Source organism: Lagenorhynchus albirostris, chromosome 9 (genome assembly GCF_949774975.1).
Source record: "Lagenorhynchus albirostris chromosome 9, mLagAlb1.1, whole genome shotgun sequence".
In the NCBI taxonomy this organism is placed as follows: domain Eukaryota; kingdom Metazoa; phylum Chordata; class Mammalia; order Artiodactyla; family Delphinidae; genus Lagenorhynchus; species Lagenorhynchus albirostris.
The window spans coordinates 59,757,695-59,781,932 of NC_083103.1; the positions used below are offsets into that span (position 1 = coordinate 59,757,695).

General features: G+C 39.2%; 1 protein-coding gene across 8 annotated transcripts in view; it reads right to left on the reverse strand.

Annotated features, from left to right (window-relative positions):
- Positions 1–521: 521 nt before the first annotated feature.
- The window catches only part of PRCP (prolylcarboxypeptidase), a 77,372-nt gene continuing 53,655 nt past the window's right edge, over positions 522–24,238 (reverse strand). For 5 of the 8 annotated variants that reach the window (XM_060160131.1, XM_060160132.1, XM_060160138.1 and 2 more), the window contains 3 exons: positions 15,627–15,791; positions 14,494–14,681; positions 522–5,886 (listed from right to left, as the gene is read on the reverse strand). In XM_060160131.1, the coding sequence (XP_060016114.1) occupies positions 5,670–5,886; positions 14,494–14,681; positions 15,627–15,791 (570 nt within the window). In that variant the 3' untranslated portion in view covers positions 522–5,669. The remainder of the gene's footprint in view (positions 5,887–14,493; positions 14,682–15,626; positions 15,792–24,238) is intronic. The other 3 variants (XM_060160135.1, XM_060160133.1, XM_060160134.1) reach the window with 3 other exon arrangements.

Genomic DNA, 24,238 nt, shown 5'->3' on the forward strand with positions numbered 1-24,238 from the left:
CTATCCACTTGAATGGCTATTTCTAGTCAGTGTTCTATTCCCACCTAACATCAAGGCAGAGTTATATTCAGCTCCCTTGATAAAAAGTGCCAGGCTGATGGAGTAGGAGAGGGAGGCTGGGGCATGAGCAGTTGAAGTGAGGGAAAATCAGTGGGTCCAAGTTTTAGAGGTATTGAGTACTTGGAGACCTAGGGAAGCCCAGGGTAGGAAGTACTTTCCAAAATCCAGGGGAGCCCAGGACAGGAGGTCATGTGAGCACATCAGAGCTGTGAAAGATGCTTGGCTATAGAGATGAACAGAAAGCTTGGCCTTTCCACCCTGGAAAGTATCCATTCGTATAAATTTACCGAGGGCCTACTGAGACCAGCTGCCCAGCGTCACGCCATTACTAGATGCTGATTACTAGAAGAAGTAAGGCATAGTCCCTGCTCTCAGATAGGTAATCAAGTTGATCTGAGCTTTGAAGTATGCAAAGAAGTTTGCCAGTGAAAACACATTGGAGGGTAGTGATAAGAAGGGAATCAGACAGAGAAGCAGTATTTTATTTTATTTATTTTTTAAAATAAATACATTAATTTTTTATTTTATTTATTTTTGGCTGTGTTGGGTCTTCACTGCTGCGCACAGGCTTTCTCTAGTTGTGGCGAGCGGGGGCTACTCTTCGTTGCGGTGCGTGGGTTTCTCATTGCAAGTGGCTTCTCTTTTTGTGGAGTACGGGCTCTAGGCCTACGGGCTTCAGCAGCTGTGGCACGTGGGCTTCAGTAGTTGTGGATTGCAGGCTCCAGAGTGCAAGCTCAGTAGTTGTGGCGCACAGGCTTAGTTGCTCCGCAGCATGTGGGATCTTCCCGAACCAGGGCTTGAACCTGTGTCCTCTGCATTGGCAGGCGGATTCTTAACCACTGCGCCACCAGGGAAGCCCAGGAACAGTATTTTAGAATAACAGAAATTTTTGTGTTTGAAGTGCAGGTTGTTAGGAAAGTCAAAGGCAGCAGTAAGAACGGGAAATGAGTGCAGAGAGGTAGATCCCAATTTTTAGCAAAGGCTGTACCAGGGATCAAGTGATGGGTTGGCTCAGTGGAGTCAAATGTACTACAGTTGTAGGAGAATTAGGATGTTTGGGGTCTTCTTAAGAATGTATTGTGGTAAGTACAGTATAGTAGCAGCTCCTGAAGTATATTTCCTGAACACTAGTTCCTTGAGCTCACATCCCATGCTTTGATTACCATCTATTGACCATGGCTCTCCAGCCCAGACCGGGTTACAGATCTTTACATCCAACAGTCCTACTTGACAGCTAGCTCCACTTGGTTATTTCAAAAGTATATAAAACTCAGCATGACAAAACTGAACTCATAATCTTCCTGCCAAACCTGGTCACCCAGTGGGGCTTTCTTTCCAGTTTATGACACCACCATCTATCCAAGCGCACAAGTCAGAAATCATCAACCTTGACATCTCCTGCCCAACTCATATCTCATATAAAACTCATCACCAAATCCCACTGGCATTCCTTACCAAATCTCTCTCAAATTCATCCACTTCTCATTTCCACCTCTACCACCCTAGTCAAAGCTCTCTTTCTCTTACTTGGACAATTGCAACTGTGGCCTCCTATATTACATGCTTACCCCCTCCAATACACTCTACAATTTATAGCCAGAGTGATCTTTTTAATGAAAATCTGTTCATGTCACTCCCCTGAATAAGGACAGTCGACGGTTTTTCATTCCTTATAAAGACTCCTTATCATGGTCTACTTGAATGAGCTTCCTCCCTGCCCAGGTCTCCAGATTCATCTTATGTCACTTTCTCTGTGGTCATGTGGTCATCTGCTGTCCCATACAGAGGCCTTCTTTCAGTTCCTTGAGTATACTACACTCGGGGCTTTTGCGCATGCCGTTTTCTCCACTCCTCTTCTAGCATAGCCCCCATTTACCGTTTAGATAACCTAAAACATCACCTCTCAGAACAGCATTCTCTTGCTCCCACAGACCAGCTCAGACTATTCCCTGCTAAATTTCCTAATAACACCACTCTTCATAACACTTATAATTGTACACTCTGTCTGTATAATTTGACATTTCGTGCCTTCCTCCCACTGGAATGTAAACCTTATTAGTAGAGACACTGTGTTTGCTTTTTCACCATTGTATCCTCCAGGTTCCAGAACAACATCTTATGCCTTGTAAATGCTCTGTAAGTAAGAGCATTTCTGTAAGCAAAAGTTGTATTCTTTTTTTTTTTGCGGTACGCAGGCCTCTCACTGTTGTGGCCTCTCCCATTGCGGAGCACAGGCTCTGGACGCGCAGGCTCAGCGGCCATGGCTCACGGGCCCAGCCGCTCCACGGCATGTGGGATCTTCCCGGACCGGGGCACGAACCCGTATCCCCTGCATCGGCAGGCAGACTCCCAACCACTGCGCCACCAGGGAAGCCCAAAAGTTGTATTCTTGATCACCATTTCGGAAAGTCACACTGCATATTTACAGTTTTAAAAAAAAACTACTTAACTTTAACCCATCATTTTCCAACCTTGCTTAACTATGGATCTTTCTATTACGTAAGTCATTGGCATTTTGTGACACCTATGTTCCAAGAAACACTGTTTGATAGATATACACTGAATTGCTTGAGATGCTCTTCCTCCACCCTCATCCTAAATAGTGTGTCTCTGAAGCCATGCGTTTATGATTTTATCCCTCCCTAACCATCTGAGAGTTGTGGGCTTGCAAGATGGTGCAGCCTCAGGAGCCTGAGGACACCATTCTGGGAAGTCGTCACAGGCCTTTTGTGAGCAGAGAAGAGGAAACTGATCTGCAGAGATGAAGCAGCCATGGGAAAGGAAGCGTTCGGCAGGGCTCCCCTACTCAAATGGGATCAGGTAGGACAACAGGAGTGAGGAGAACTGAAGGCACATGCCTTGTCTGAGGAAATTCAAATTCAGAATTCTCTTAACTAGTGGTGCTCAAGGTGTGATTCCCCAGCGTCATCTGGAAACTTGTTAAAAATGCAACTTCTCAGGATCCACCCCAAGACATATTATTACAAACTCTGGGATGGGGCTCAACAATCAATGTTTTAACAAGCCCCTCGGGTAATTCTGATGCACATGCACACTTTAGACTGCTAACCAAACTACAAATAAGAGAAGCAAATCGTATGCACTGGTTGACAACTGGTGACCTCTGCTGTAAGCGAGAGAAAGTAGCAGTCTTGACTTTTAATGACTTTCCAGACCCTAATTCCATTCTTTCACAATTCCTCATTACCCAAGTCCTGTAGCTATTACTACATAGCTTCAATAAATTCCCTCTTTTGCTTAAGCTGGTTTAATGAGGTTTTGTTGCTTGAATTCAAACAAAGATTTAAGCTACACCAATAAAGTGAAAGCAACAAAACAACAACAACAAACAAACTTGGATGCAAAGCTGGGTTCTGCTAAAAATGAGCTGTGAGGCCTTAGACAAGTCCCTTCTCTGTGGGCCACAATGCCATCACCTACGAATGATGTGGTTGGACTGGATGACATCAGAGTTGCCTTCAGAACTCTCTAATATACTAGACTAGACATTGGCTCCTCTGGATAATCTCTTGACTCTACAGATCCCTTAAGAAAGATCTCTAAATTTCTTTAGTTCTGCCCATTGACTCTAGGTAGTTAGAGTAACAAAGACACAGAATAAAAAACACTCCAACTCTCTGTGTCTCTCTTTCCTGGTCTTCAAAAGCATCATCTAATAATTAGATGGATGCTTTAAATCAGGCTTATTCGATGCTTCAATTATTTTTCAATTTAAAATTAAATTTTAGCATATTATAATTAGGCCAACTTTAGTTAAGGTTGCTATCTGTCATGAAATGTACATAGAAAAAACATGTACATAAAAAACAGTCATTTTTTGACAACTTTTCTCTTCACAAAAATGCAACTCATCCAAACAATCAATATTAAATGAAGTGGCAAAGTATTTTAAAGATTTTAAGTAAAAAAGGTTTCAATGAAAATATCCTAAAATCAATATAGCCTAAAATAAATAGTAAGAATATTCTCCATTAAGCCCATAAACCCTGCATTATATAACTTCTTAGTTGACAAAGAATAAAAACTAGTATTGTCTTGACCCTTAAATTCCCACCCCAGCAGACTTTTCTCTGATGCTGAAATGAAAATAGTGACCAAATGCTTTGATGGACAACTTATCACAATGAGAACTGAAGGCTTCTGAAACCAGACAAAGATTTTTCTGTATCTCCCAGATGCCAGGGAAAGTAAGGGGAATATTTCAGTCTCCCACCCGAGAATGAACATTATATCTGCATTTTATAAAAAAAATAAGTGCTTTAGAAATACTCAAGCTCAAGATACAGTTTTTAAAAAGCAGAAAATGTTCCCAAGGCAGAGTGAAGAAAAAAAAAACTGAGAGAAAATAAAAGGAAACAAGGGAAAAGAAATCTTTCAACAGAGTAGAAACTGTTAGTCTCTCTCTCTGTCCCTGAAAGGTTTTGATCCAACCCTATTTGTTATCCTAGAAAAGCTCTTCTGAAGAAAGGTCTCAGTGTAAGAACTGCTTGAAAGAAGCCAACCCCTTGGAAATAGGAATGGCTCAGCCATTTATTAATGTCAAATATGCTGCCTGCATGAATTAGTCAGCTTGTCTTTTGGAAGCCATACAGAAAAGTTCTTGTGCACCTGCCTCTTAGTGTCCTGACACTTCTGGCTTTAATGACAGCATAACAATCACCAGAAAATAAAATTAAAAAACCAAAATGCTGAACATAATTATATTTTGCCTTCTGAATAGCTGATTCATCAGTTTTTAAAGGCTTCTTACTGAAGTATCATCAGTAACCACAGAATATAACCTGCTCAGATGTAAAAAGAAAAGGAAAACAGAGTCATTTTCCTAAACTGGCAAAACCTGACCAAACTACCACAAAACTGACCTCAGAAACAAAGAGAAATGGAGCAGAAAAAGGCCAGATTTCTTACTGGCAGTACCATGGTGGCAAATATCCCAGAACTAAGAAAAGCTGCCAAATAGAAGAGAGAAAATTAAAGGACTTTACAAAAACAGCCAAGCCCAGCGCACACAGCATTCCCAACAGCTGGAGTGAGCTTCAGAAGCAACACACAGGTATAAGGTCCAGCCCTATTCTTTATTTACAGCACAGTTCAAAGTCATTAAATCAAGCACAAAAGAAATGGTTCCCATTTCCTGGTTTGGCACTGGATATCCTTCCTACCAGCTGCAATTACATCATTTTTATCTATCTTCTGCTTTTCCTTTTGGGAAAGTAGAAGAGGAGCTAGTGACAAATGGGCCAAAGAGACTTCAACTTCGAAACCAATAAATCCCTGCTTTCAGAGAAACCAAGGAAGTGACTCCCCCCTCTTGTGAAAGGCAGTCAATACTCTGCTCTAGTTATCAAGGCCACTGATGGTGTGGGAAAGCTGTCATGAAGAAATTCTTCCTGGAGGTGGCACAAAGATGGCAAGGACTCAGGTCATTGGATGGCTGCTATCACCACCATCACGTTCTCTTCTGTCTCAACCTTCACCACACCAAATCTAATAAACAAGGGAAAGTAATTATGTACAGAAAACCAAAGTGAATGGAAGTGTGGGTGGAATGAACTTAAAAGAAGAAACTGAAAATGATCTAACGTTACTCAGTGCATCTTTCCCAGACTTGCATAGAAATCTTTGATCCACTGCTTCATGTGTCTCACTTCCAAGGAGCGGGCTAATAGCACAGTGACGGGATCAAAGGCATTGTTGGCTCGGAGATCTAGATGATGCGCTCCCTCTGGGATGACGATCGCAAGTAAGGTGTCTGTAATATCCTTAGTTACTCCACCTCCTGACCACGGGTCTATTTCACCATTGCTAAGTGAGGGAAAGAAAAAAAAAACAGATTATTAGTTTTTTATATCTACACAAATATAAGATAGGAGAAACCTACTATAGGCATAACACCTAAAATTATAAGCTTATAACCTGGGGGATTTGATCTGAGGATTTAATCTGTCATATAGAAAGGTGCTTTATCCTGGAGTTTGACAATATTTCTGCAAGCAGGTACAGAAATAGGACCAGAGAAGACTGAAGGTGATGCCCCATGAATCAACCTAGATTGTACTGGGACTTGGAATTTAGAAGACTGAGTTCCAATCCTGGCTTCATCACTCAAAAGCTGTATGACCTTACACAAGTTACCTGACTCAGTCTCCTTATCTGTAAAGTAGAGTTAACAAGGCCTACCTCATAAGGTTGCTTCAAGGGTTAAATCAGATGCTACATGTGGATATGTTTAATAAGTGTCAGGCACATAGGAGTCTTTCAATTAAAGCCAGTCTCCTTCTTTCCTAAGACCCAAATACCAAAGTGATAAAGAAAAATTTCCATATTTAAAAATGTTAATTATCTCTTGGCTCTTTAAGAAAACAAACCATTTTTTTAAAAAAATGTCCCTCTTAGTATAGTACTTTGGGAAATAGGGCGGTAGGACTGAAAAAACTGCTCTGAATCTAGAATCAGAACTTTTGGGCATTACTCAAGATACTCATTTTACATTAGCTTTAAAATTAAGGAAATGCTATTAGGTTATTAGTCCTGGCTGGTTCACACAACACATTTCAGAATGATGTAAACAGGATCAGTTATTGAAACAGGATATTTAGTTTAGCTGAAAAAAAAGCCAATACAAACACAGACAGCATCCCTAATAATATTTGTTAACAGCTTTGTTGAGCTATAATTCATCTCCCACAAAAGGGACACTTATATCGTACAAATTCAATGTTTTTTTAGTGTATTCAGAGATGTGCAACCATCATCACGATCAATTTTAGAACATTTTCATCACCCCCAAGAGAAACCTATACTCACTGGCAGTCAAATCCCCATTCCCCTCTACTACTTCCCCTCACTCTCAGCCCCAGGCAACCACTAATCTACTTTCTATCTCTATAGATTTGCCTATTTTGGACATCTCATATAAATGGAATTATATAATGGGTGTTTTCTGTGATTGGCTTCTTTCACTTTGACATATTTTCGTTTCATCCATGTTGTAGCACGTATCAGTACATTTTTCCTTTTTATTGCCAAAAATATTCTATTGTATATGGATATGCCACATTTATTTATCCATTCATCAGATGCACATTTGTGTTGTTTCCACTTTTTGGCTATTATGAATATTACTCCTATGAACATTTGTGTACAAGTTTTCACATGGATGAATATTTTCATTTCTTTTGGGTATATAACTAGGAACGGAATTTCTGGGATATATAATGACTTAACCTTTTGATGAACTGCCAAACTGTTTCCCAAAGTGACTGCACTATTTTATACTCCCACAAACTACATCTGAGGGTTCTAAATTCTCTGTATCCTCACCAACATTTATTATGTGTCTTTTTGATTATAGTCATCCTATGTGGGTGTGAAATGGAATCTCATTGTGGTCTTGATTTGCATTTCCCAAATGACTGATGGTATTGAGAATTTTTTTCATGTGCTGACTGGCCTTTTGTATATCTTTTTTGAAAAAAATGTCTACTCAGATCCTTGCTCAGTTTTAAATTGAATTATCAATTAAATCATTTGATCCATCTTGAGTTAATTTTTTTGTATAGTATGAAATAGGGATCCAGCTTTATTCTTTTGCCTGTGAATATCCAGTTTTCCCAGCATCATTTCTTAAAAAAAACTATTCTTTCCTCAATGAATTGTCTTAGCATTCTTGTCAAAAATCAATTAACCACACAGATAAGGGCTGACTTCTAGACTGTCAATTCTCTTCCACTGATCTATATGTCTATGTTTATGCCAGTATCACACTGTATTGATTACGGTAGCTTTATACAAAGTTTGAAATCCGGAAGTATGAGTTCTTCAAATTTGTTCTTCCTTTTCAAGATTGATTTAGCTATTCTGGGTCCCTTGCATTTTTAGATGAATTTTAAGATCAGTTTGTCAATTTCTGACTGGTTTAAAGTTTACAAAGCCTTTCATATTTGACCTCACATTATATCAACCATGTGAGGTAGGTTTAATTACAACTCTTAGAGATGAGAAAACTAATGCCTAGTGACGTTTGACGGCTTACTCAAATCAAGCCTCTGAGATACAAACTCAGATCTTGTAAGCCTATTCCAACGCTCATTTTATACTACACATTGCATTTCATGGACACATGATTGCTGTTGGAAATCAACAGCACATACCATCTTGGCTTGTGTGGTGCAGAGTAAGAAGAGCACAAACTTCGGGATCAGACACACCTGGGTTCCAGTCCCAGGTCTGCCTCTCATCTTACTAATCTCATGGAAGCTTAGATTCCTCAGGATATAACAGGGGCTGAAACAGCTGGATTTAAGTACCTGGCCCATGGTAGGTATTAGGTCACTTTTCCCTGTACAGCATCTCTTGGTATGTCTATCTATAAATCACTTGAAATCACTTACAGAACATTTAATGTGTGTTCTGACATTTGTTTAATGCACATTCTATTTTGCTGATATTGTTACAAAGCCTGAAATAACAAATCTTCAAGGTCATATTATCAGACATATGAAATTATTTCCATAATTTGCATAATCATTTAAGAAAAACCCTATCATCTATAAGTACTATCTATACACAAATGACTATCAAATAATATCTTTAGCCAGGACCTTTCCCCTAAACTTCAGGACCAATATTCAATTATATACTTGACATTTTTACACGGCAGTCTAACGAGACATCTCAAGCTTTCAGGTCCAAAACAGAGCTCTTTATACTCTCCAACTCCCAACCAGCCCTGCCACTATCTTCCCAATCTCTGTCAATGGCAACCTTATCTTTCCAGTTGCTGGGCCAAAAACTTGTTACTTTTTAATCTCTCTTTCATATCTAATCTGTCGACAAACCTTGTCAGCTATAAATTCAAACATACCCAGAATTTGAACTCTTCTCACCACCCCACTGCCACTGCTCTGGTCTAAGTCACCGTTATCTCTAGCCTGAAGAGCTTTTTTTTTTTTTTTTTTTTTTTTCAGTACGCGGACCTCTCACTGTTGTGGCCTCTCCCTTTGCGGAGCACAGGCTCCGGATGCGCAGGCTCAGCAGCCATGGCTCACGGGCCTAGTCGCTCCGCGGCATGTGGGATCTTCCCAGACCGGGGCACAAACCCGTGTCCCCTGCATCAGCAGGCGGACTCTCAACCACTGTGCCACCAGGGAAACCCAGCTGAAGAGCCTTTTAACTGATCTTCCTGCTTCTACTCTTGTCTCCCTGCGATCTAATATCAATACAGCAGCCAATTTGATGCTGTTAAAATCTGAATCAGATTCTGTCACTCCCCTGCTTAAAACACTCCAAGTTTTCCCATTTCCTTCAGAGTAAAAACCAAACATGCAGGACCTACAAGTCTCTAAATGATCTGGGCCCTTCCTGCCTCTCTGATTTCATCTCCTGCTACTCTCTCCCTCCTTAACTCCACTCCAGCCACACTGACCTTCTCACACTGACCTTCTCCTCTTACCTGGAGGAGAACATGCTGTGGGACATTTACCTCTCAAGGCCTTTGCCTCTGCTTACCTCTCTGCTTGGAGTATTCTTAGCCCACCGAGCTCGTGGCTAGCTAGCTCCTTCCTCCACATCACTATTCAAAAGTCACCCCTGGGCTTCCCTGGTGGCGCAGTGGTTGGGAGTCCGCCTGCCGATGCAGGGGACACGGGTTCATGCCCCAGTCCGGGAGGATCCCACATGCCGCGGAGCTGCTGGGCCCATGAGCCATGGCTGCTGGGCCTGCGCGTCCGGAGCCTGTGCTCCGCAACGGGAGAGGCCACGGCAGTGAGAGGCCCGCATACCACAAAAAAAAACAAAAAAAACAAAAAAACAAAAACAAAAGTCACCCCTTGGTGAGGTCTTCCTTAGTCACCTCATCTAAAACTTCAAACTTCTCCCCACCCCCACCAAGATTTCATAACCCTCTTCCCCTTATTTTTTTTTCCCTTAGCACTTATCTCCTTCTAACATGCTTATAAGTGCTATCTTGTTCATCATCCATCTCTCAAACTAGAACTCCCCAAGGGCAGGGCTTTTTGTCTGTTTTATTACTGTATCTTCAGCACCTGGCACACAGTAGGAGCCATACAAATATTTATCGAATGAATGAAAAAAGAATGTATGTAGTTATTTGTGGCCTTACATCAGATGCCCTACACAAAAGAGATCTATAAATACACGCATGCAAGTTTAGGAACATGTAAATCACTTCAGTACTTTTTACATGGGAAAGCAGAGTTCACCTAAGTGATTCATATAAATATAGAGAGACTGACCTTCAGTTATGTGTAATACTGGCAAGAAACAATGAACTAAGTCAGCAGACCTAAGTTTTATACCCTATTAAGCCACATGACTTTGGGTAAGTCACCTGACCCCTCTGAACCTCAATTCTCATGTGTATTACCAAAAAAAAGTTTTTGAAAGATAATGCCCCTCACTCACAGAGATATTGTGAGGCCCAAGTTGAATAATATATGTGGAAATCAGGTATAAACTATAAAACACATGAATGTGCAGCATTATTAGTTATTATCATATTCTGTAAGCATAAGAAGTGTTAATACTTCTGAGAGGTAAATGAATAATGAAAAGGGATGCAATAGCATTTCTCACAGAAATTTGGTCAGAAAACTAATGCAATCAATTTTCTAGGTAAATGTACAAATTAAAAAAGAAATATGCATTTAGGTACGTTAAATACATGTGTATTTGAAATACAAGTTTAAAACCCCTGTTCTACCCTCACCACACTTTTAACCACATTTTTCTTCTTAAAAATATTAATTCAATTGCAACTTAACAACATCATTCTTGGGGGAAAAAATCACTCCAAAAATGTACTTTTTTTGGCGGGTTTTGTTAAAAACAAGAGGAAAAACTCACATGCAAAATAGGAGCCTTAGTTTTCAACTATGAGATAAATTTTTAAAGTAAACTACACAAGGGGTTGGATTCTCTTAAGTGAACAAATGGCCTTTATCATTATTGCAATTTGACAGGACCAACCCAGATAGGAAACTCTCCATTATTTGCAAAACAAAAAAGCTATCCCAACAGCCACATAATAAGCAAACTGCATTTGATTTAAAAGGTCATCTGAATCAGCCTAGTGGCTTAGCAACAGTGTTTGGAGTTGCTGAGAGACCTAAGATGCACATGGACTTGAATTTCTTGGTTCTAGACATGTGAAAGCTAAACCAGTCACTGGGAAATTTACAGGAAAAAAAAATACTGGCTTTCATGAGAGAATCTAGATGCCTGGATAAAATTCCCAACAGTGAGCCTCACTTAATTGCTGGCAACAATTAATTTGCCTGAGAAATGATGTTAAAGTAACCAGCTTCTCAGAGACTCCTTTTTGAATTTATATTTAAATAACTGAAAATGACCATTTGTAAGATAATTTCTTACCAACTGGAGTTGGGGAAAAAAATAAATCCTTCCAACAAAACCACTGTGGAATAAGAAAATTGCTGAAATGGAACTATTAATAGCTACTATTAAATCCTCATTCATTCAACACATTTACTGAGTGCCTACTATGTGTCAGGTACTGACTGGGTACAGGTGACTTAACCATGAACAGACAAAACCTCTGCCCTCACAGTGCTCACTTCTATGATAATCTATCTACTCCTCGAAGTAACTCTGGCAGGTAGTCATTATTTCTAACTCATAAAAATTGGCAATTTGCCTGAGGCCACGCAGCTAATTCAGGGTAGAAGCAGAATGGCACCCAGGTCTCCCTGACTTTAAAGCCCAAGCTCTTAACTGGCAAATCTCTAATCCAACCATTAAAAACAGACTGAATTTTCTAACCAGAAAAGCAGTCACAGTCGGATTTGTGTGAGGTGACTTGAGAGAAGCATGAACATAAAATACACTTTCCACATGGTTCCTTGGACATTTTCTTACTCATCAACCAGTAATGTTTTCTAGCTGATGGCCACTAAGTAGACAGAACAGACACACCTAAAGCTGCTCTTTTACTTTCAGAATATGCTTTCTTCAGAAAAGCAGTAGAATTTTGAATTTTTAAATAACTTAAGTTTTACATTGAATTCTTCACACCTAGCAGCATATGGGAAAAGATTTCTTTTTAAAAGTAGTCTTGCCACTGCACAAAGATAAACCAGCATTTTCATATAGTTCTGCCTTTAAACTTTCACATGCCTCTGAAGCCTTTCTGAGCTTTATATCATTCCTCATCCTTATCAAACATATTAGGCATTCACTCTGTGCCAGTCACTGTAGCAGGTGCTAAAGGCACAGAGATGATTAAGACAAAGTCTCTGTCTTTGAGAAGTTTACAGTCTCATGGGGCAGATAGAAACACGAACAGATAATTTCCACACAGGGCGCTAAGGGATAGTCACAGGCCTTAGCGGAGCTAAGTGTGTGGGGGAAACCTAACCTCCCTGGAGGTGTCAGGGAAGGTTTCTTGGAGGATGCCCGAGCCTTAGGAAAAAGAAAAAAGGGGAAGGAAAGGACATTCAGGGACAGATAAGTCCCCTGTTGGCTAGAAGGTAAAGTACAGGCTGAGAGTATACTTCCATTTATTCATTCAACGTACATTTTTTGAGCATATATATTTGCTAGGTCTGGGCCAAGTACTTCACTAGGTTAAATTTTTTAAGCATCACAACAACTCTGTGGGTGATTTTACAGAAGAGAAAACTGAGGGTCAAAGAGCTTAAGTAATTTAAGACAGCTCATTCTGCCTTTGCACAACTCTGTTAGGAAGTCCTTTCTTACACTGAGCTAGAAGTTTTTAACACTGAGCCATAATTTCCACCTACTGGCTTCAGTTCTACTCCTCAACCTTTTTTCACAAAATCTATCCTTTCCACCGATGATGATGATGATGATGATGACGATTGTTATTTTGATACCCTGAGGAAAACAGTATAAAAGGACAAATGGATCACTAAAATACTCATCTGTAATGGATGAATCCAATAAAAAAGGATAATGTATTTGACGAAAACTCAGATATTAAAACCTTTATATAACGATTTAAAGACTCCACTTTACAATTCAACTTGAACTTCAGCTTTGAGCTTACAGCATCAGCACGCTAGAGAAATCCATACAAATACTACTTGGAGGTAAGGTCCTAAAGAAAAACAAGAACATGACAAAGTACTTCCTCCTCTGAGGCAACAAAGATGACCTTGGACACCCAAGGCTTATACGTAAGCCTTTTTCAGTCCTCTCAGTCCTTTCATGTTTTCCTGATTTCAAACATCCTAACTTGGCAGTTTCCTTAAATACCTTAAATATACTTATTTGCTCATCTGTCACTTCATAAGGTTGAGATGAAAAGTATAGTTTTGCAGACTCCTATTGAGGACAAGGAAAACAATTTCAGGAAATTAAAAAGAATCTTTAAGTTTTCCATACAGTGGGGGCAGGTACCCTACTGAGTGAGAAAATAGCATGAACCCAATAAGACAGAGGCTCTTTTGCAAAATGGGCAGTGCCACTGGCCTAAACCCAGAGAGTGATCCTTCAGTCAAAACAGCATTCCTCACTCCTAAAAGCTATTGGCCATGTCTAGAAGGTCAAATGTAACTCTGTTTAGAAGAGTTTGTAAAAGAATGACATTTACAATTTAAACAATAGGTCCCGTTTAAGGGATATGTACAGGTATCTCTCTACTATCTCCATATAGATTTGGGGAAATTTTTAATTAAATGGTTGCTATTTTAATAACTAACAACCTAATATTCAAGCCAAAACATGGAAATTTTGAAGTTGCAATCAGACACATAGAGTCTACTCAATTAACTCCAACGTGAACCAATACCAAATATGACACTACTAGTGCAGCAGTGTAACAGAAGAACAAACACGGGTTTTGTAGTCAGACACACCAAGGTTGCAAACTGACTTTATCACTTGGTAACTAAAACAAAGCTGGATGAGTTTTGGCAAGTGACTGCTCACAGTGACCTTCACTTTTCTCCTCAGTAAAAAAGGGACTATAAAAACTGCTTCCAAGGGTTGTTGTGAGAATTGAATTAAGTAATTTATTTAAAGTGCCTCATACAGTGCCTGGGACAGAACAGAGTGGGCACTCCAAAAGTGTTTGTTAAATATATATTAAAATTTTTTATTATCATTGATAACAATAGTAACACAAATTGAGAACAACAGATGATGCTTCACTTTGTGTTGGAGAGTATTTTTTTAATATTTTAACTTTGCTGCTGTTGTTTTTAAGCCTTTAAGCATACTGGTAATAGAGCAAAAATTCATATCACCTCTCAGCATCCTCTGTCTTTCAAGAAGTAGAAAAACATGATGGATACCACTGCTGTATTCTATATTGTTGTAACTGTGCAGCATTTTCCTGGTTCTCTTTTCTCAGCTATTCTAAAAATGTCTCCGTCAACCAAAGTTTTCTTTGGATCAGCAAAAATTCACCTGAAAATGATGTTCGTGTGTGAACTGATGTTTTTGCCTCCATACATAGTAGGGATCCAAGAGGGCCTTGGTTTCACACCCCACTGTTTAAAACAGTCATCAGAAAATTCCTTAAAGTTCCACGAGTGAGGTTCGAACATGTCATCAATACCATTAGAACAGAAGGGCATGACCATTTCTGTGCAGGTCTGAAAAAGCAAACCAGGAGAGATTCCAGTGAGAAGATAAGGCATAAAATGTTAAAGAAATTGACCAAGATCATACAGCCTGTAAGCAGTAAAGCCAGGGTTTGAACTCAGGGAGTCTGGCTTCAGAGCCCCTGTTCTTTATGCCATACCACCTCTCATTATTCCTGGAAAGGCTCAGCTGAGAAGTCACAGAAGTTGGGGCTATACATTCCTTCTTTGCAAACTGCTTCATTTCACATCTATTATCACATTTAATCCTCAAAACAACTCTGGAGGAAAGTATTACTATTATTATTACTAGTCTCATTGTACAGATGAAGGAATGAATGGAGGCTCAGACAGAATCAAGTTAGACTCCCCCTTCTTTTCTATGTCCATAAAATGCTACCTTTATGGGACTTACCAAGATCTATTGTAACCATTAGTTTAGTTACCTATCATTTCCACCAAGCTATATTTGATGATTAGATCGTATCTCATTTACCTTTGTGTCTCTGGAGCCTAGAAAAGTGCCTGACTTGTGGTAAGTACTCAGAATATATTCTGTGATGATTAAATACCAAACTGAACTAGTATATATAGTATATATAAGACAGATAAACAACGAGGTCCTACTCTATAGCACAGGGAACTATATTCAATATCCTGTGACAAACCATAATGGGAAAGAATATGAAAAAGAATATATATATGTATAACTGAGTCAATTTGCTGTACAGCAGAAATTAACACAACATTGTAAATCAACTTTACTTCAGTAAAATAAAAAAAAAATGCAATTGGTATTTAATGAATGTATGAATGAGGAAACTTATCCATAGTCTTAAAGTATAAGGTAATAGAACTCAGATTTGGATCCAGGTGATAAAATCTTGCAAATTCTCTGTTATAGCACAACCATATCAGTGAAAAGTAAGTTCCGCTTGGGGAAATATACACACTTACCTGATAGCTCCAACCCAGGGCTCCCAGACTGCTGGTTGCTGTCTCTGATATATTCAGGCATCTCGCCTGGCCCGAATAATTGTAATATACATTCAGAGCTTGGAAAATATTCTGCAGCAGCCATGTATCAGATACATTGGGATTTTTCAAATACTGGCACACTACCTGTCATTTTAGAGAGATAAAAGGGAGAAGAGTCGAATAAAAATATAAAATTACAGTTTAATAAAACAAAGAAGAAATATGAGTTTGATTTGATCATAAAACAATCTTAAGCATCTAACGGCATTGCCTGACAATTTCTATCTATTGCATGTAACCACCTTCATAAATGAATAAACCTTTCAAATTACTCCCCAAACTACAGAAATAAACCAAAGTCATTTGCATGGTATGCAAAGTCCTCCCCACTTACCACTCTAGGTTTATCTTCTGCAGCCTTTGCTCCAGCCTAGCAAAACCATTCCCACCACACCAACTTCTTTCCCTCCTCACTGCCTTCGCTCACACTGAAATGCCCTTTTCCCACTCCACTATTGCCTGGCAAACACCAACTCATCTTCTTCAACGCAGCTCAAGTGTCACCTCCTCTATGAGGCCATTGTTGCCTATGCCCTCAAGTCAGGGAGAACTAAATCACTCCCTTCTTTGTGCCTCCTCATCCTGTGCTTATTTCTATCAGAGCTGGTACCGCACTCATTTGATTCCAGAATGTCTCCCATGGTACTTAGCAAGGCATCTGGCAGCTAAATGTTTGCTGAATGAATGACTATATTTTTATGAAAATGCAAAATTTATGAAATTTCTTTTGGAAAAACTACACCAAGCTCCTACATCTGTAACATTATAAGAAGCATATCAGGCAGCTCCCCAGTTCAAAATACTCCTAACACTCGACTATAATCAGAGCTAAAAGTCACAGGTAATACTTGGGGTTGGGAGCGAAGGCAGGACTGACTAGTCAGGGACATGGGGAAATTTCAAGGTTATGAAAATATTTCTTATCTTCATAGGGGTCTGGACTATACAACAAACAACACACAATTTGTATGTAAATTTTACCTCAAAAAATTTATAAACAAATATTGAACTCTAGATAGTGATGTTAAAGCTGAAGTATACAGTCTATATTTCATTTATTTCTGCTCTAATCTTTATTTCTTTCCTTCTACTGACTTGGAGCTTCACTTGTTCTTTTTCTAGTTCCTTGAGGTGTACATTTAGATTGTTTATTAGAGACTTTTCTTGAGGTAGGCATTTATCACTATGAACTTCCCTCCCAGAAGTGTTTTTGCTGCATCCCATAAATTTTGGTATGTTACATTTCCATTTTCATTTGTCTCAAGGTAGTTTTTAAATTTCTCTTTTAATTTCTTCTTTGACCCATTGGTTGTTCAATAGCATGTTGCTTTATCTCCAAATATTTGTGAATTTTCCAGTTTCCTTTGTGTAATTTATTTCTAGATTCATATCACTGTGGTTGGAAATGATGCTTCATATGATTTCAATCCTCTTAAATTTACTAAGACTTGTTTGTGGCCTAACATTTCATCTATCTTAGAAAATGTTCTATGTGTACTTGAGAAGAATGTATATTCTGTTGCTCTGAGATAGAATGTTCTATAAATATCTGTTAAGTCCATCTAGTCTAACGTGCTGTTTAAAATCAATGTTTCCTTATTGATTTTCTGCCTGGATAATCTATCTATTGATGTTAGTGGGGTATTAAGGTCCCCTACTGTTCATGTACTGCTGTCTATTTCTCCCTTTAGGTCTGTTAATATCTGCTTTACATATTTAGGTTCTCCTATGTTGGGCACAAAAATATTTACAAATGTTATATATTCTTGTTGAATTGCCTCCCTTATCATTATGTAACACACTGTTTTGTATATCATTATAGTCTTTATTTTAAAGTCTATTTTGTCTAATATAAGTATAGCTACCCCAGCTTTCTTTTGGTTTCCATTTGCATGGAATATCATTTTCCATCCCTTCACTTTCAGTCTGTTCGTGTCCTTACATCTAAAGTGAGTCTCTTATAGGCAACATATTGATGGGTCTTGGTTTTTTATTCATTCAACCACTCTATGTCTGTTGATTAGAGAATTCGGTCCATTTACATTTAAAGTAATTATTAATATATATGTGCTTATTGCCATTTTGTTCATTGTTTTCTGGCTGTTTATGTAGCTCCTCTAGCTCCTTTCTTTCTTTGTCTCTTGCTCTCTTCCTCTGTGGCTTGATGACTTTCTTTAGTGGTATGTTTATATTCCTCTCTCTTTATCTTTTGTATATTTACTATAAGTTTTTGTTTTGTGGTTACCATGAGGCTTACATATAACAATTTATATCGATAAAAGTCTATTTTAAGTTGATAACAACTTAAGTTTGATCCCACTGAAAAGCTCAACATTATTGCTCCCCAATTTTATAATTCTGAAGTCACATTCTACATCTTTTTCTTTTGTATATCCTTAACAAGTTACTGTAATCATAGTTATTTTTACTACCTTTGATTTTTTTGGCCTTCATACTAGTTTTGTAAGTAATTAATCCACTACCTTTACTATATATTTGCCTTTCCAGTGAGATTTATTCTTTCATATGAGTTCTTGTTACTACTTAGTGCCCTTTCTTTTCAGTTTAAAGAAGTACCTTTTAACATTTCTTATAAGGCTGGTTTAATGGTGATGAACTCCTTTAGCTTTTGCTTGTCTGGTAAACTCTATCTCTCCTTCACTTCTGAATGATAACTGCCAGGTAGAGTATTCTTAGTTGAAAGGTTTTTTCTTTCAGCACCTTATATACTGTGTCTTTCCCTTCTGGCCTGCAAAGTTTCTGCTAAAAAATCTGCTCATAGTCTTATGGGAGCTCCCTTGCCTGTAACAAATTGCTTTTTCTTGTTGTTTTTTAATATTTTCTCCTTGTATTTAACTTTTGACATTTTAATTATAATGTGTCTTGGTATGGGTCTGTTTGGATTCCTCTTATTTGGAACACTCTGGGATTCCTGGATCTGGAAGATTAGGGAAGCTTTCACCCATTATTTCTTCAAATAAGATTTCTGCCCCTTTCTCTCTCTCTTCTCCTTCTGGGAACCCTATGATGTGAACGTTAGACCACCTGATGTAAATGTTAGTCTATAAGTCCCTTAAGCTATTTTCACTTTTTTTCATTCTGCTGCTCTGACTGGGTAAGTCCTACTGCCCTGTCTTTGTGTTGACCGATCCTGTCTTCTGTTTCATCTAATCTGCTGTTGAACCCCTCCAGTGTAATTTTTTTCAGTTATTGTATTCTTCAGCTTTGTGACTTCTATGCGGTACTTTTTTTATATATTCCATCTCTTTGCTGAAATTCTGTGTTCATCCATTCTTGCTCCCCAGTTCAGTGAGCATCTTTATGACCATTACTTTGAACTCTTTATCAGGTAAATTAATATCTCTCTCATTAAGATTTTTTTCTGAGGTTTTATCTTGTTCTTTCATTTGGAACATATTCCTCTATTTCTTCATTTTGTTTGACTCTCTGTGTTAGTTTCTATATAATAGAAAAAACCACCTCTCCCAGTCATGAAGGAGTGGCCTCGTGTAGGAGATGACCCTTGTTGTTCAACCCTGCCTTAGCTCTTGGGTGTCTTTCAAACCTTTGTGCTTATCCAAGCAGCCTATTATATTTTTAATAACTCCATGTAGTTGAGGACATGCCAAAACCTGTCAGCATCCCAAAAGGGAGGATCTTAGCCCTTTCATTCAGGATGACTAGAAGCCAGACCCTCAAGCACTAGCTTTTAAAAGTATGCAAATATATACAGTGCTGTGGGACTGCAAGCATAAGCCCTGTTGGCCACCAGAGTCAGGTGATCTGGAAGTGTCCACTGGGCAGTCACAAAAAACAGGGCTCCAGATGAGTGTATAAGCTCTTTTCTAGGTGATATCAGCAAGCTGAAGCAAGGCAGAGGGAAAGCACCAAGATGGCATCCATGGCCTACATCCCTTAAGAGCAGCTTTGCAGGCCACTAAATACGTGTTAAACCTGAAGCCTGCCCCTCAGGCAGAAGCTCCAAACAAGCAAAGAAGTCTCCTTCACAAAAAGACTAGGGGGTGTACCTCAGTCTGCTGTCTATGCAGTGCCCTGAGGGTGGCAGCCTGACAAGAACCAGAGCTCCAATAGCACAGTCCCATGGGACTCAGGAATGTAAGACCCAACCCTCCAGCCACCAGAGCCAGGTGATCAAGGGGTGTCCCCTGGGTGGGAGCCACAAAAACTGGGATGCCAGACATAAAAGCCAGGGCACCAGACACATGTAAAGCTCCCCTCCAGGAAACACTGCAGTCTGGAGCATGGCAATAGAAAAAAAATTAATAAAACTAAGACCTGGATTTTGAAAAATAAAATTAGCAAATCTTTAGCCAGAGTGACCAAGAAAAAGAGAGAGAACTCAAATAAATAAAATCAGAAATGAAAGAGGAGATACTACAGATACTACAGATCCTATGTATTTCTGATACCACAGAAATACAAAGGATCATAACAGAGTACTATAAACAATTATATGTCATCAAATTCAACAACCTAGAAGAAATGCATAAATTCCTAGAAACATGCAGCCTATCATGACTGAATCATGGGGGACTTCCCTGACAGTCCAGGGGTTAAGACTCCACACTTCCACTGCAGAGGATACAGGTTCAATCCCTGGTTGGGGAATTAAGATCTCACATGCTGTGCAGTACAGCCAAAAAAAAAGACTGAATCATGATGAAACAGAAAATCCAAACAGGCTGAATACTAGTAAGGAGATTGAATCAGTAAACAAAAACCTTCAAAAAAACAAGAGTCTAGGACCTGATGGTTTCACAGGTGAATTCTACCAACATTCAAGGAAGAATTAATATCAATCCTTCCTAAACTCTTCCAAAAAAATAGAAAAGGAGGGAACACTTCCAAGTTCATTTTACAAGGCCAGAATTACCCTGATACCAAAACTACATAAGAATGCCACAAGAAAAGAAAATTACAGGCCAATATCCCTGATGACCATAGATGCAAAAATCCTCAACAAAATATTAGCAAACCGAATTCAATGATACACTAAAAGGATCATATACCGTGATCAAGTAGGATTTATCCAGGGAAGCAAGGATGGTTCAACATCAATAAATCAGTCAATGTGAACCACCATATTAACAAAATAAAGGATAAAAATTAAATGATCATCTTAATAGATGCAAAAGAAGTATTTGACAAAATTCAACATCTATTTATGATTAAAAATAAAAACTCTCAACAAACTGGGCATAGAGGGGACATACTTCAACATAATAAAGGTTGTATATGACAAGCCCAGAGCAAACATCATACTCACAGTGAAAAGCTGAAAGCTTTTACTCTAAGATCAGGAACAAGACAAGGATGCCCACTCTCACCACTTTTATTCAACATACTATTGGAAGTCCTAGCCAGAGCAATTAGGTAAGAAAAAGAAATAAAAGGCATCTAAATCTGAAAGGAGTAAGTAAAACTACCTCTATTTGCAGATGACATGATATTATATATAAAAAACCATAAAGGCTCCATCAAAAAACTGTTAGAGGAAATTCCCTGGCAGTCCAGTGGTTAGGACTCCACACTTGCACTGCAGGAGGCATGGGTTCGATCCCTGGTCAGGGAAGTAAGATCCCACAAGCCGTGTGGTGTGGCCAAAAAAAAAACTGTTAGAAAAATTAATGAATTTATTAAGAAAAATCAATGAATTCAGTAAACTTGCAAGAAACAAAACCAACATACAAAAATCTTCTGTGTTTCTATATACTAATAATGAACTATCAGAAAGAGAAATTAAGAAAACAATCCCATTTACAATTACATCAAAAAGAATAAAATAGGGCTTCCCTGGTGGCGCAGTGGTTGGGAGTCCGCCTGCCGATGCAGGGGACAGGGGTTCGTGCCCCGGTCCAGGAGGATCCCACGTGCCGTGAAGCGGCTGGGCCTGTGAGCCATGGCCGCTGAGCCTGCGCGTCCAGAGCCTGTGCTCCACAGCGGGAGAGGCCACAGCAGTGAGAAGCCCGCGTACCACCAAAAAAACAAAAAAACAAAAAACAAACAAACAAAAAAGAATAAAATACCTGGGAGGAGGTATTTTAGACATGAAAGACCTATATATTAAAAAATACAAGACATTGGGCTTCCCTGGTGGCGCAGTGGTTGAGAGTCTGCCTGCCGATGCAGGGGACACGGGTTCGTGCCCTGGTCCAGGAAGATCCCACATGCTGCGGAGTGGCTGGGCCCGTGAGCCACGGCTGCTGAGCCTGTGCGTCCGGAGCCTGTGCTCCGCAACGGGAGAGGCCACAACAGTGAGAGGCCTGCGTACCGCAAAAAAAAAAAAAAAAAAACAAGACATTAATGAAAAAATTGAAGAAGACACAAATAAACGAAAATATATTTCATGCTCATGGATTGGAAGAATTAATATTGTTAAAATATCCATACACAAAGCAATATACAGATTCAATGCTATCCTTATCAAAATTCCAATGATATTTTTCACAGAAATAAAATTAAAAATTCTAAAATTTGTGTGGAACCATAAAAGACCCCAAATGGCTAAAGCAATCTTGAGAAAGAACAATGGTAAAGGCATCACACTCTCTGATTTCAAACTATATTACAAACCTGTATTAATTAAAACAATATGCAGCTTCCCTGGTGGTGCAGTGGTTGAGAGTCCGCCTGCTGATGCAGGGGACATGGGTTCGTGCCCCGGTCTGGAAAGATCCCACATGCCACGGAGCGGCTGGGCCCATGAGCCATGGCTGCGGAGCCTGCGCGTCCGGAGCCTGTGCTCCGCTACGGGAGAGGCCACAACAGTAAGAGCCCAGCGTACCGCAAAAAAAAAAAAAAAAAAAAGAAAAAAAACCAATATGGTACTGGCATAAAAACAGACACGTAGATCAATGAAACAGAATAGAGAGACCAGAAATAAACCCATGCATATATGGTCAATTAACTTATGACAAATCAAGAATATACAATGGGGGGCTTCCCTGGTGGCACAGTGGTTAAGAATCCGCCTGCCAATGCAGGGGACACAGGTTCGAGCCCTGGTCTGGGAAGACCCCACATGCCACGGACCAACTAAGCCTGTGTGCCACAACTACTGAGCCTGCGCTCCAGAGCCTGTGAGCCACAACTCCTGAAGCAACAAAAGCAAAAATAAACAAGTGGGATTTCATCAAACTAAAAGCGTCCTGCATAGCAAAGGAAACCATCAACAAACGAAAAGGCCACCCACTGAATGGGAGAAAATATCTGCAAATCATATATCTGATAAAGGGCTAACATCCGAAATATATAAAGAACTCATACAACTCAACAACAACAACAACAAATCCTATTAAAAATGGGCAGAAGATCTGAATAGACAGTTTTCCAAAGAAGACATACAGATGGCCAACAGGTATATGAAAAGATGCTCTACATCATTAATCAAAAGGAAAATGCAAATCAAGAGTACAATGAGATATCACCTCACATCTGTTAGAATGGCTATTATGAAAATGACAAGTGTTGGCAAGGATGTGGAGAAAAGGGAACCCTATGCACTGTTGGTAGGAATGTAAATTGGTACACCACTTTGAAAACAGTATGGAGGCTTCCTCAAAAACTTAAAACTAGAAATGCCATAAAATCCGGCAATTCCACTTCTGGGTATTTACCCAAGGAAAACAAAAACACTAATCCGAAAAGATATATGCATCTCCATGTTCATTGCAGCATTATTTACAATGGCCAAGATATGGAAACAACCTAAATGTTCATCAACGGATGAATGAATAAAGGAGATATGGTACATGTATATGATGGAATATTATTAAGCCATAAAAAAGAATGAAATCTTGCCATTTGTGACAACATGGGTAGAATTTAAGGGCATTATGCTAAGTGAAATCAGTCAGACAGAGAAAGGCAAATGCTATATGATCTATCTCTCTTATATGTAGAATCCAAAAAAAAAAAACTTTTTTTTTTTTTAAATTTAAAAAACCATGCTGGGACTTCCCTGGTGGTGCAGTGCTTAAGAATCTGCCTGCCAATGCCTTCCCTGGTCTGGGATGATCCCACATGCCGCAGAGCAACTAAGCCTGTGCGTGAAAACTACCGAAGCCCATGCACCTAGAGCCCGTGCTCCGCAGCAAGAGATGCCACCGCAATGAGAAACTCACGCACCACAACAAAGAGTAGCCCCCGCTCGCCGCAACCAGAGAAAGCCCCCGTGCAACAACGAAGACCCAACACAGCTAAAAATAAATTAATTTATATGTAAAAAAAAGAAAGAAACAGAACTGAACTAAACTGAAAGCTGCAAAAACCTATCAAGCCTAAAGCAATAAGGAAATGCATGTTGAAGAGAAAAGGCAAAAGATTGTTTTGCTATTCTGACAACTCTCAATTGTTCATGGTAAGTCAAAAATACCTAATTGCATAGCCCTTTTCTCAGAAAATGTTCCTGAGAAATATGCCAATTAGAAATACTCAAGAATATATGGAAATCAAGAACCAATCATAGAATTTATTAAACTATCTAATGCCAACAGTTGATCAGCATTCTT